Genomic DNA, 13353 nt, shown 5'->3' with positions numbered 1-13353 from the left:
CACTGCCGACAGGCCCAGGACGGAGCTCTCAGCAGGGCTCAGCAAAACGAAGTTCCACTCCTTTGTGCCTGCCGGCCTCGTCAGTGAGGTTTGCTCTGAGTCAGTGGAGCTGCTGACTGTAAACTCTCCCACAGCCATGGCCGCAAGGAGCTTGAACTTTCGCTTTCCTGGCCCTCGCCATAGAAGAAATGTTGGGCACCTATTTAGTAAGGAGGACGCTTTCAAGCCCCAGGGTTGGGATTTTCACTTCCCAGAACCTCGGTGTGGTAGTGGGATTGGGTCCAAATGTTTGGTTCCAAAGGCTAGGCCTTGACCCCAAAGTAGGGGAGCAATTAAGCTGCTATTAAGGACAGTGCCCCTAGGGCTCCAGAGACCAGAGCCGAGTTCTTGACCCCGCCCCTCCTAGCTGTGTGGTCAGGCCCCGGGACCTCCGGACAGGATAAAAAGCTGGCCTCATAGGGGTTCTGAATAGAGTCAGCTGCAGAACCCTATTGTGATTCGGGATTGCGGTGACCGCAGGTCTATTTCCACCCCAGGAAAGGAGCAGCTAGAGCGGCTTGGTTGCTGAATCAGGGCACTGAGGTTTCTCAAGCCCAGGCCTGGCTCTAGCCTCGCCAACCTTGGCCTAGGCCAGGATTACTACCTTGACTCAGCCAACGCTGTAATCGGGTCAGGAGGGGTTCCCACACGATGGGGCTCATTCTCCTAAGCCTGGAGCAGAAGTTGACCGGCTTCTTGGGGAAGCAGGGGTAGAACTACCATAGACTCGCGTTCCCGCTAGATTGGCCCCCTCACCCCGCCAAACAGAAACAGCCCCTGTTCTGGCAATGCTCAATGAGGTCAGCTAAAAGAGAAACAGGATCGCTGCCTTTGGGGTCTTTTCATCCAAAAGGCAAAGCTGTGCTCAGGTGCTTTGGGTAGAGCTTCCCACAAGAAAGGTGGGGTTCCTTCTGCTGGGCTGCTAGGTGGAACCCGAAATCAAGCCCGACTGTGAACCCTGACCAACAGAAGAGCGGGTAAAGGTTAGAGAGAGAGGGTACGGCAGGCCTGGGGCTCAGCAGGCTTCGTAAGCTGCAGAGGGAGATGGGGATAAGGCCCAGAGGACAGTCTGTGATGTAGGACCTGCTAACACACATGTTATAGCACTTCATAGGAGGAGGCTGAGCAAGGAATCACTCACCTGAGGCCACACAGCTTCTCAGCGGCCCGGGTGTGACCATAAGCCAGGTCTTAGGCCACCCTCGCCCCTGCTGGACGGGAAGCTCAGGGGCCTCATTAACAGCACACAATGAGAGACCGAGGTGAACTCTCACCAACTTTAATAGACTCGGATTGTGTGTGCCCACGCAGGCTGGCTGGGGGGTGCCTGAGGGCTCCACTCCTGGAGTCCAGCGTGGGCAGCTCTCTGGAGGAGTTTCTGCCTCTCCCTGCAAAGGCACCAGCTGGCCTAGGAGGACTTCACAATGGCTGTATTGTTTGTGCAACTCATTAGCAAAGACCCACCCCGGGGAGCCTCCAGACAAGGCCAGCGGATCGCCACTGGCCGGCCCGAAACAGGTGGGGGCTTCCCTAAACCAGCCGGAGGCAAGAGCCAACTGTTTCTCCTTTAACACAGTGAACTTCATCTTGGCAGGGGTGGGGGTGGTCAAAGACCACCTTTGAGAATACATAAAAGTTGCTGGTAACCTGTCCTACCTCAAAGATAAATGCACGTACGCCCCAACTTTTGCATATCATTTCTGAGGGTTCATAGGTTAAGAAGTCAAGTAAAGAACCCTTGCCCTACTGCTTTTAGTCACCACTGTCTCTTCAGGAAAGAGAACAGCCGACCAGCCTGCCGCCCAGGCTTGCTCCTCTCTCTCTCCCAACAGACAGTAGCCTCTGTGTGAGCCTGACCCCACAGAGCCTTCCTTTACAGGGCAGGCAGCTCTTCCCCCTCTGGCAAAAAGAGCAAACTTCCCCCCTCTGTGTCTCCTCATTGCGTTAGATGGTTCTCGTGTCTTCTAGGACCTTTCAACTCCCAGGGAACAGGCAAATCCGGACCCCGCCAGGATCCCCTCAAAGGCACCCACATTCTTCCACAATCATGTCTTTATGATGGTCTAGGAGGACTCTGCCATTGTCCACGTACAGCATGCTCAGCGGCTTGGTCTTCACGGGGGCACAGCAGGTAGAAGGGACTCGGTGGGGCTGGTATCGCTTCAGCAGACTCTGGGGGAGAAAAGTCAGTTAAAATCAGTTTCTGGGTATGAAAGCAGAAGAAAATCGTTCTCATAAAGGAATCAGCCTGCCAATATACATCATCAACTCTTAACATGTAAAGTAACTTTACAGGCTGTTTAAAAAAAGAGCTAAACAGGAGATTCTAAAAGCTGTATCTGGGTAGAGCAGTAGCAAACAGACATGTCCTCCTATTGTTCTAGTCTAGAGTCCATGCCAATTCCAAGAAACTCCTGGTTTCGTTCCAGAAACATGAAGCAGAAGAGAGTCATGAGGAAATTCTTGTGGGATTTGCTTTGTTGCCCAGAGAAGGGCAAATAGAGTCAGTAGGAGAAAAGGTAACAATCCCTTGGCCCTCTGGAACTGGGCCCCATCCCTGTGGTCCAGTGAGGTCTTTCTTTTTGGATCCGAGTGTCAGAGTTGCTATTGGGACTCTCTGGGTCACTGGGGGTCCCCCTGATCATGCAGCAGGGAGGTTCATGGAGCAAAGTCCCAGGAGAGGCTCAGGCCTTTGCCTAGGAAAGGTCCTGCAGGGCTCTGGCCCCACTGGTGCTTCCCTTGTACGAGCTCAGCTCACATGCTCCCCAGAGCCTCTGAACCCCAATATCAGGGCCACCATGTTAGGCTCTATTCTCTGCTCCCTCCCTCTCATTCTCCCTTTGCTCTCCTCCACCACCTTCTAGAACTTAGGCCGATTAGTGGCACGTGGTGGTAGTCTTGGGCCCTCCCTACTGCAAAACGGTGTCCAACTCCTGTTTTAGGTGGCAAAAGTACAGTGGCTAGCACAGGATTACCCCAACCGTGGCCCCACAAATGTGGCCCCCATTCCATCGGTGAATCACAGACTTCTAGTAGTGATGACACATCATCCAACGTGCCGGTCACCAGCCAGCAGATACACACACGGGATACATCTCATCTCATTTAACCAACCCTACAACATTGCTATGAACTATGGCATTGCCATCCCCCTTTCACAGGCGGGAAAGGTCACGCTCAGACAGAGTAAGCAACTTGATCAATCTCACACAGCTAATATGTACGAATCAAAGCCAGGTTTATTCCCAGCGTCCAGATTCTGAACGTCCTTTCCTAGAATAGTCAGAGCTGGGGAGAAGCGGAGGCCTTCTAGTCTACACCCTCCACCCCTAATTTTATGAAAGACAAGGAAGAAGACCTAAGGAAGCAAGGTGTTCAAGGTTACCCAAGGGGGCGTGGCTGCATGTAGGCCCTCTGAGGATCGTGTCACAGGCCATCAGTCTCTCCCAGGATAGGAGCCGGCACACTGTTGGTGCCCGAATAACAGGGAACGAATGAACAGCAATTTACAAGCAAAGCCAGAGTCCTGTGCCCACCCCCCGATCGGGCAGTATGGCCCCCTCTCCCCCACAGCCCCCTGCCACCCCTCCCCTTGGCAGGGCTCCGCACCTGGATGTACGCGTGGTTGGTCGGATGGAACTCCTCCCCCACGGGGTTAGGACACTCGCCCTCGCAGCGATAGGCATTGTACTGCTTGGGGTAGATGATCCAGGAGCCCCATCCAATGAGGTTGAAATCCACTTGGAACTTGACCTTCCGACACAGCTGGCTCTTGTCCGGCAAGTGGTGTCGACGGTGCCGCCTGCCCCTTTCCTGGGACAGCTGTCCCTCCCGGGCCCGCCAGGAACTCTCGGCCTCCCACAGCAAGGTGGAGCCGCCCAGCTGCCTCCGCTCCGCGGACAGGTTGGAGTAGAGCATGAGGAGTGCACTGGCGACGGGCAGCGTGGGAGGCCGCTGCTGACACTCTCCAACCAAACCGGACATCTGCTCCTCCAGCTGTCCAGGGTGCTTCAGCCACTTGGAGAGTGGCCTGGTCACCTCCAGGACCATGCTGCCCGAGGAAAAAGTGACCTGGGACAGAGGGACAGCGAATAGGTCCATCCGAAGATGCTCCCGGCAGTCAGCTGGGTCCTGCTCCGCATCCGGCTTTAGCTGGTGGAGAATCTCGACGGAGAGTGGCACGCCAGGGGGCAGGTCCACAGGGCTGGACAGCTGCAGCCGGAGCTCAGCCCACACCAGATCCTCCACTTGGCTCAGGAAGGAGAAGTCAAAAGCAAACGTCCAGTTCTGCCCGTCCACCTCCACATCTGGGTGGGGAAAAACCGGGAAGGAAGCAGAGTGAGTGGGGGCCCCCTGCAGCCTCATTGCTGTAACAACCACCAGAGCTCGTGTTGGAGCCTTAACCTGATAGGAATCCTCTCGGTGCTCTCAGCCCAGCCCCTAGGCGTTGGGAACGTGGAGTCCACTTTAGTCCGATTCAAATCACAGCCCTGAGAGGTTAAATCACCCGCACAAGGTGGCAGAGCTAAGAATGAACCTGGATTTGCCCAACCGCAAAGCCCAAACTCCAAATCATGTCACCGTTCTGCGGCTCCCTCCAAGACACTCGAGAGCTGGAGAACAACTGGTAGAAACTGGATGAGTTCTCCCTGCTCTCTGGCCAAACCCTGAGCTTTCCGACCTAAACCCTCAGCCTCCACCGACCCTGTGACCCTGAGCAAGTCACCTTCCCAGGCTCCGCCTTCTCATTGGAAAGGGTGGCCTATTTCGTGGGCACATTGAGGTTGATACGCGTATCATGGAAAGGCAAGGCTCGGTGGCCTCAGGGGGACACAGGCAGCAGAATCCCAAGACTGGCCACCCGATGCTCCGCCCACTCCTACGTTTCTGCAGAGGCAGAAACTTCAGGAGTTCTTGACAACCTGACGCATAGGCTTCTACAAGCATTCTAAGCATGATTTTGCGCTGACCGGGCAGTTTTCCACCCCGTGGGCTTTCTCATCTACCTGCAGGGTGCTTATCACCTCCCCCCCCACCCCCCCCCCCCGCCAGGGGCATTCCCACACCTAGGGCAGACACACACACAGCCCCTGGCCCTGTTCTACCCCCCTTCCCAAGACAACTCAACCCAAACTGGATGACAAGGAATGGGGAAGCACATTCCATTCATTTTAGTCCTGGACTAATTTGGTCCGATGTCTGGGAACAGCATGTTTTTGTGGATTTTCAGGTCACCTAAAAGTGACCTTTAACTTTTTTCAAGCCCAGTTTCCTTTTCTTTGCAATGGGAACTGTCATGCCCTACCCATCCCTGCATCCTCACCAGTCCTCATGGAAATAAAGAGGCTTGTCGCTAAATCAAACTCAGGGATCATCCCTTAGGAAAAAACACTAACCCTTTCGTGAATAGAGCTCAAGGGTGGTGATGGTCTCCGATTTAGGTCTACTCTGGGCAGACCACTAACAGTTTCCTTTTTTTTTTTTTTTTTTTAAGGGTCTCATAGAGCATCTTTGGTCAGATGGTAAGTGAATTTCTCTGAGAAATCCAAACTGCATTACAAGGAGGCCGTCCCAGCTTCAGCCTCCTGGCAGCTTCTCCCAGCCCACCTTCAGCGGCTCTTCTTCATTTCCACTTCCCTCCTCATTAGCACCTGCAGGGGGCAATAACCGGCCCCTGGCTAGCAACTCTCCCCGGAGGTATGGGGAGGAGGCAGGCATTCCCCCTTGGCCACCACAGCACCCCCTAGCCACCTGGGGATTAGGTGGGACCTGCAGCAACTCCTGGCCACCTGCACCAGGAATTAAAGACTTTTTATCTCAAGTAGCCACAAATGGCCTTTTAGAAGAAGACATTCCAGCCCAGCAGGTTAAGAGCAGAACCCTCCAGTGCGTTCTGTGAGGCTTCAAATTCTGCCACTCGCTGTTGAACGTTGGGCAGATTACTTTCCTTCTCTGGGCCTCAGCTTCCCTCTTGGTAAAAGGAAGATAGTGACAGTATCCACCTCGTGGGAGTGTTAGGATTTACTGAGATAACGTGCGTACAGCGTTTTGCCCAGCACAGCCAAGGTACAGCAAATGTTGGCTGTCGTCAACCACTTCCTTATTATTGCCGACGGCCAAGGTTAGAAATGAAGGTGTCCAGATAAGTAGTGAGGGACCTGGACATAGAAGCAAAATCATCTGGGCGCCTGGGTGGCTCAGTTGGTTAGGCGACTGCCTTCGGCTCAGGTCATGATCCTGGAGTCCCGGGATCGAGTCCCCGCATCGGGCTCCCTGCTGAGTTGGGAATCTGCTTCTCCCTCTGACCCTCCCCCCTCTCATGCTCTCTCTATCTCATTCTCTCTCTCAAATAAATAAATAAATAAGATATTAAAAAAAAAAAGAAGCAAAGTCATCTGTTCCCAGAATGGACAATGTGTATGGAGTGCACCTGCCCCGGGTGAGGAGGAGTCTTTGACTCCATGACCCCCACCCCTGGCCAAGGGCTCCCTGGGAAACAGGGCTGATAGGTTCTCTTAGAGCTGGCTCTGGTTCTTGTTAGGACAGGGGTGCCTAATCTTCTGGGGCTCACTGATGCCTGATACAAGCTAAGAATGCTCCCACCTGTACAACAAATGTGACTTGGGGTAAATATCTGGAGAGGGTTCATGGACCCTGAAACCGACCCAAGCCCTGGACAGAGTTGACCCACAGGCAGGCTCCAGTGTGATCTAGACCCACGTCTAGTTCTAAAGAAGAAAGTGGGGGTCCCTGGGTGGCTCAGTCGGCTGAGCGTCTGCCTTCAGCTCGGGTCATGATCCCAGCATCCTGAGGTCGAGTCCCACGTGGGGCTCCCTACTTGGCAGGGAGTCTGCGTCTCCCTCTCCCTCTGCTCATGCTCTCTCTCACTCTTTCTCTCTCAAATGAATAAATAAAATCTTTAAAAAAATAAAGAAGAAAGTGGGTGGGCCCATGCCCTTGGGTTCTCTCCCCTCAGACAGAGTGCTGAGGCTGAGTTAGGACTTGGGGCTCTAGAGGAAAGGAGGGTGTAGGTATGACATTAAGCATCCACTCTGCATTGTTATGAACTCGGAGGATAATCGCCACTATCTGCTTCCCGAGCAGAGCCTGGTCTCCTTCAATCCTTACTGCTATTACAGGTGAGAAAACTGAGGGTGTTTCAAGAGGGCCAGAGGCAGATGCAAACCCACTTTGGTTAGACTCCAACACCCACTTCCCTCTTTCCTGGGGTGGCTTACAGATAAACCCGAGGGAAAGGAGTGTTTAGAACATTCCTTCTCCATCAGTGTCCCTCCAGGCAGGCTCTTCTTGCTGCTTTTAAAAAAAATGAAGCCAATTCACAACACTGAATGTACTTAATGCCACCATACACTTAAAAAGAGGTAAAATGTTAGATTTTGTCATGTATATTTTACCGCGTGTACACACCAATGAGGCAGAAACCAGTCCCCTGCTTTACAGAAGGGGAAACTAGAGAACTCAACGGACATGCAAGGGACCCACTCGGAATTGGGAAGCAGGCTTTGAGGGACCAGGACTCAGTGTTCCAGTCTCCCGGGCTGTCAAACCCCCACAAACCTTCTGAAACTCTCCAGAAGGACGAGTGAACTGAAAAAGGGCACCCAGCACCCCTTTGCCCAGCCTCCTCCCGGCACCCAGCTGTCTGGTCTAGAGGGACTGAGCAGAGCACTCCAGTCATTTCCAAGCCGGCTCACTCCTCCCGTGTCCCTAGTCTGCCTGGTCTCCAGATGACCCTTCGGGAGAGGGTCATCAGCTGTCTGACCCCAGACGTGGCCGGCCAGGGAGCTAGGAGCCCCCACCCCCAGACCACAAGGAGCTGGCGGGTGGCCAATTAGATCAGATTATCGGATGTGGATTGCGCCCCAGCGAGGGGGAGGGCCGTCTGGCCCCAGCTGGCGGAGGGAGCCGCAGGCCGAGCAGGATGGCAGGGGTCTGCCCCCGACCCCAGGCGTCAGGATGTGGATTGCAAGGGGCAGGGGACGCGGAGGGACGGCTCCCTCTGCTCCGCACACACCTGCCCGGCCCACCCGACGCCCAGAACGCCCTGCCCTGTTTCGGAGGGTGATCCTCCCGAGTCACCATGGTCGCTGAGTGCTTCCCCCATCCACGTCTAGGCTCCGAAACCGAATCACTCGGGACTCTGACCCCTTCCCAGCCTGGACTCGAGTTCCCAAGCCTGCCTCAGTTCCCGACTCTGGGGCACCCCATTTCTAGTCCCGGATCTCTGAACTCTAATCCCTGAGGTTACATGCGCCGTGCTGGGTTTCGAAGCTCGCAGTCAGCCGGAGACCCTCCCGGCGCCAGGCAGCACCCATTCACTCTCACGTGGGAGAAGAAAAGAAATCCACAAAATGTATGTAGCAATACTAACGACCATTTATTACTATGCCCGGTTTCGTGCTAAGCGTCGAATGTGCTTCGTCACCTAGCTCTCGCCACCGTCTTCTAAGGGAGGTACTGTTGTCCCCATTGCAGGGAAGCGCACACCGAGGCGCCGCGAGCTTACCTAATTTAACAAGTCGGCTCGGTCCAGTGGCGCAGTCGGCCTCCCACCCTCCGGCACCGCGCGCTGCCCACCCTGAAGCAAGATGCGGGTCGCAAAGTTCTCCGCCCTGGGCCCCTCCCGATGCCACCATCCCCTCCACCCGCCGACCCCGCGCGCCCAGCCGGTGCCGACGCCGAGCCACCCCGGACCCGGACCCCGGACGCGCGCTCCCAGCCCGGTGCGCCCTCGGCCCCGGGCCGCCCACCCGCAGCCCGCCCCGGCGCCCTTCCCGAGTCCCGAGGCGCCCCGGCTGGGAGCCTGCCTACCTTGCGCCTGCAGGCTGCGGATGATGTCCGCCCGGGGCAGCGGGTCCCGGTAGAGGCTCAGCATGTACGCGAGAGGGGACGGCGACGAGGGCTGCACCCGCGTTCGGAGCGGCACCGGGGCCACCGTGGCGGCGCCCGCCTGGCGCAGGACCCACCAGGCGTGCAGGAGGAACAAGGGCAGCCGGGGGGCGAGCATGGTGGGCTGGCTGGGCCTGCGAGCGCCGCCTCCGCCCCTTATATCCTGGGCCTTCGCTGCTGCCCCGCCTCTTTCCTCCTTCCCTGGGGAAAGCCTTGAGCTCCTATACCTGCCCCCACCCTAGGGGGTGGGTGGAGGTGGCCCCCAGAGGGACCACCTGCTGGGGCGGGGCAGCCCCCGAGCCTGGTAGGGAGGAGACCGGCCAAGCTGGCTGCGCTGTTAGGTCGGGGACCGCCCTGTTGGCCCTGCCCGGGCACCCTGGCACGTGGCTACTCTAGATAGGAAGGGCCTTGTTTCTGAGGCACAGCAAGCGTGTCACCGGCAACTCTGGGGTCAGAATTGTGGCTTCCTTGCTCTGCCTTACCTCGGATCCCTGCCCCTTCCTGTGTCTCCAGGCTCCAAATAGATGTCTGGCTCAACAGGACCAGATAGGGAGCAGGGGTGGGCCCTGGAGGCTCGCCCCACACTGGCCTGCGAGGCCCCCACCCAGTCCGGCCAGGTGCAGCCTTCCAGGACACCAACCCGATGGACTCCAGGAGCACTCCTGGCCGTATCCGGCAAGGCCTGTCCGGAGGGCTAGCTCTGGGGAACGACTGGGCACTGGGAGTTGCTGGCTCAAGGAAGATGAGCTCCAGAGGAAGGCCCACAGGGACCTGCTTCAGAGAGGGATGGAAGGGCTCTCCTGGAGAAGACAAAGGGCAGGAGCGACCAGGGCAAAGGACGGACTTCTCCATCAGAAAGGGGAGGTGTTTGGCAGAAGCTGGAGCCTGGGGCATAGCTAACGGGGGGACCCCGGCCTCACGTCAGTGAAGCACCTGTGGTGGCATCAGAAGCTTCCCTTCACAGGCACCCATCCACCCCCCCAGGGATTTCAGGAGAAAAGGGTCTCCTGTGGTGTCCGTGCCCGGCAGGAAAGCTGGGTTTCAGCTCAGCGCTCTCTCCTTTCCCTTTCTCAGAGCCCTGCACGGAATTGGCCCTTGTCTGGCTTCCCTGCGTGGTGCAGTCAGGTCAGAGCTGGAATTACCTTTAAAGAAATAGAAATCCCTGCCCCTTCTCAGGCCGCAACTGTTTTGCCTCGACCCAGAAGGGCTCCTCCATCCCGTTTCCTTTCTTGCTTTACCAGGCACGTGAGCTGCTGGTTGGCATTTACTGAAATGCTGTGTGCCCTGCCCGCCTCAGCAACTTCCACAGGGTGCTCCAGCTCCACAGGACCACAGACTCAGCCCAGAGCAGGTGGAGACAGTGGAAGGAGGCCCAACAGGCTCAGTCAGGAGCTCTGACTTGGTGGGGGTGGGGGGGAAGGTGGGGGTGGAGAAGGCCCACACCCAGGCCACACCCAGCAGGAAGGGGCCTCGCCTAGGAGAGACCTGGGCTGCAGTCGGCCAGGACACCTGGACAATCTGCTCAGCCGGCAGATGGTTAGTTCCTTAAAGTGGGGACTGCCTTGTTCATCGTGTTTTCCCCACAGTACACATTTGAGTTTGGACCCAAAAAATTTTCGCTAAGTGAATAAATCAGTGAATGGCACTGTGTCTGGACTTGCTGGGAGATAAGTATCACCTTGGGTGTTTGTTAAACTATTGATTCCTGAGTCCCAATCCAGACCTCTAGACTTAGAATTTGGAGAGAGGGCTTGGTTATCCACATATTTAACAAGCACCCCGTGGTCCTTACCAGACAACTTTGAGAACCTGGGAGGGGCTGGGGTTCTAGTCACAGTTTGGAACCCACCGCTCTGCATTCAGTTTCCTCATCGGAGGTCCCTCCTTCCATACAGAATAAATGAAGTGAATGGTAAAGTGCTTCGCAAGCTCTAAAACCTGGGGTATATGTAAAGCTTTCTGCACATGAATATTGTGGGTGCTCCATAGTTGTCATTCAGCTTCCCCAGCCTGGGGGCTTGCTGGTTCGGGATGGTCAGCCCCAGCCCTCTGCAGCAGACCCTTCCCCAGAGGCAGAGGGCACCCTCACCCAGGTTATGAGTATATAAATAAAAAACTGACAGGTTGCGGTTAGTGCAGTGCGAGCCCTGACAAGGACATGGGAACCAAGAATGGCAACACGGGGGAGGGGCATATAGCTAGACAGAGGCACAGGAGTCAGTCTCCCCCAAACCCGGATCTGCCCAAGTCCCACGTGACCTAGAATCCCGGTGGTCCCCGTGGAAACAGGGACATTCAGCACAGAACAGTCTTACCCACCAGGATGGGGAGAGGAACAACAAAGATATATCTACTTCTCCTAGTGGACCAGAATCTTCTTGAAATTAAGGATAAAATTTTATTCATCCTGTGTCCCTTGCACTATGGCACCTAGAAGGTGCTTAATCGATGTTTTAGCTAACATGAATGGTTATGACAATAGCTAACATTTCATGAGTCCTTCATGCAGTTGGCACTCTGCTAATCATTGCAGTGATTTTATCATCACGCCCACTTCAGAGATGAGAAAACAGAGGCTCAGAAGAAACAAGGTGATTTGCTCAAGGCCACAGATTTACAGGTGGGAACAGCCAGTATGTGATGGGCAGGTGTGCTTGTGACCCAAGGCGGTGCTTTGAGCCCTGTTGCTTCCCCACAGATGAAAGGGTGAACGTGTGCCTTATACTAAGACTTAGAAACTCTCAAAGTCTTGCCTCTCCCAGGGTCTGGGAGCTGCAGACAGAGCTCATTTCTGATGTGTATTGGTCCAGAACCAAGTAGGGGCCTGGAAGTGCTCTCCGACCAGCAAGAGCAACCGTCAAAGCCCATCCATCACTGACCTTTCTGCAGCTCCGGCACCTAGAAGAAATCGAATCTCTGTCACCTCTGCAGGACAAAGGCTCATTGTCCTCCTGCTCTTTTTTTGAGGGTAGTTGTTCGCCCAGGATCTGTTTCCTGCAAGAAAGACCATAAGTTTCCTCTTCCCAGGTGGGGAATGACACCTTCTCGCTTCCCCTGCCCCAGACGGACTGACCAACAGATTACCTGACCTGGGAGATAACCTTTCAAGGCCATCCCCGCTGGCTGGAGGGTGGGGAGCAAAGTTCCTCAAAGTTCTTGAATGCTTCCCATCAGACCGTCCCAGACCCTCCCTTGACATGAGCAGCGGCATGTGGCCTGGTTAAATGCTGGAGCCATGAGGCCAGGCTGCCAGGAGGTAGGGTCAGGGTCCTTCTCTGTCACTACCTGGGCACATTACACCAGCCACCTAACCATCTTGAAACTTCTGCTTCCTCAGCCGTAAAATGAAGGTAAAGGATAGTATCTCTGTGACAGGAATGTTGTAAGTAGGAAGTATGTGTAAAGCGCACAGTGCACATAGCATCTGGCCAGTTGTGTATTCACTCATTGAACAGACCTGCCTTTCTAATGCATCTACAGCAGGTTAACAGCAAGAGCTAGATTCTCTGGGGGCAAGGCAGGAAGGCAGCTCAGTTTGGCACTTATTTAATGAGCATCTCCTATATGCCAGTGTAACCTAGGCGGTCTTCACTTTTCCAGCGCGCCTCTGTGCTCCTTCTTCTGCGGGCATGTTTCCATTCTATCCGCGCCCCCCCCCCCGCCCCGCCCCGGGAACTCCTACTCAACTATCGAGACACAGCTTAAAAGACCTATCACTAGCTCCCCAACAATTTGGAAGTACAGCATGATAGAGCCACTGTCCAAACCGTCTTCAGTGGCCACCACTGGACTGTGAGCTCCCAAGAAGCAGGGATGGCTCCTGATTCATTTTTCCTGAAGCCCCAGGAGTTCATAACTGCTGGTTATAACTGCCTGGTTCATAACTGGTTCCTACTGACTATTGCTTCAATTTAGATGAATGAATCCAGTCCTAGAAATGGTAGAGGGGCGCCTGGGTGGCTCAGTCAGTGAAACAGCTGCCTTTGGCTCAGGTCATGATCCCAGGGTCCTGGGATCGAGTCCCACATCAGGCTCCCTGCTCAGCGGGGAGTCTGCTTCTCTCTCCCCCTGGCTTGTGCTCTCTCATGCTCTCTCTCAAATGAATAAATAACATCATTAAAAAAAAAAAAAAAAAGAAATGGCAGAGGTGGCTCTAAGCACAGGCTTCTGGCTTCTGCCTTCAGTATTTGTCCACCCTTTCTGTTACCAGACCCTGCTGATCTTGGAGGCCAACACCCAGAGCTGAGAGGTACCACCTAGGCACCTCTGCTAGGCCCATGTGGCTCCCTGTGATCTGGAGAGAGAGAGACCCAGCCCTCCCCGCTACAAAGCCCTTGTACTCCAAATGTCCTCCACCCCATGGAAACACCTGCACTTCCCCCAAAGTTCAAAGCCATTCTTCCT

At 55.2% G+C, this 13353-nt stretch overlaps 1 protein-coding gene across 1 annotated transcript; it reads right to left on the bottom strand.

Moving 5' to 3' along the window:
- Positions 1-2058: 2058 nt before the first annotated feature.
- NODAL (nodal growth differentiation factor) lies at positions 2059-9067 on the bottom strand. Its single transcript, XM_028109503.1, has 3 exons — positions 8872-9067; positions 3649-4346; positions 2059-2211 (listed from the first exon to the last, which is right to left on the bottom strand). The coding sequence occupies exons 1-3, from the start codon at positions 9065-9067 to the stop codon at positions 2059-2061; spliced, it is 1047 nt and encodes a 348-aa protein (XP_027965304.1).
- Positions 9068-13353: the final 4286 nt, after the last annotated feature.

Source organism: Eumetopias jubatus, unplaced genomic scaffold, assembly GCF_037043125.1.
Source record: "Eumetopias jubatus isolate StellerSeaLion01/CBP00866 unplaced genomic scaffold, mEumJub1_p1.0 scaffold_17, whole genome shotgun sequence".
NCBI lineage: Eukaryota > Metazoa > Chordata > Mammalia > Carnivora > Otariidae > Eumetopias > Eumetopias jubatus.
Note: the sequence above shows the minus strand (reverse complement) of the source record. Positions and strands in the feature narration are given on the sequence as shown.

What these genes read in the sequence shown, in the direction of transcription:
- NODAL (XM_028109503.1), bottom strand. Translation starts at nt 9,067, where the DNA reads ATGCTCGCCCCCCGGCTGCCCTTGTTCCTCCTGCACGCCTGGTGGGTC. An exon ending in CCGCAGCCTGCAGGCGCAAG is followed by an intron (nt 4,347 to 8,871) that starts GTAGGCAGGCTC and finishes TTCCCCACCCAG; the next exon opens with ATGTGGAGGTGGACGGGCAG. An exon ending in CCAACCACGCGTACATCCAG is followed by an intron (nt 2,212 to 3,648) that starts GTGCGGAGCCCT and finishes TTTCTCCCCCAG; the next exon opens with AGTCTGCTGAAGCGATACCA.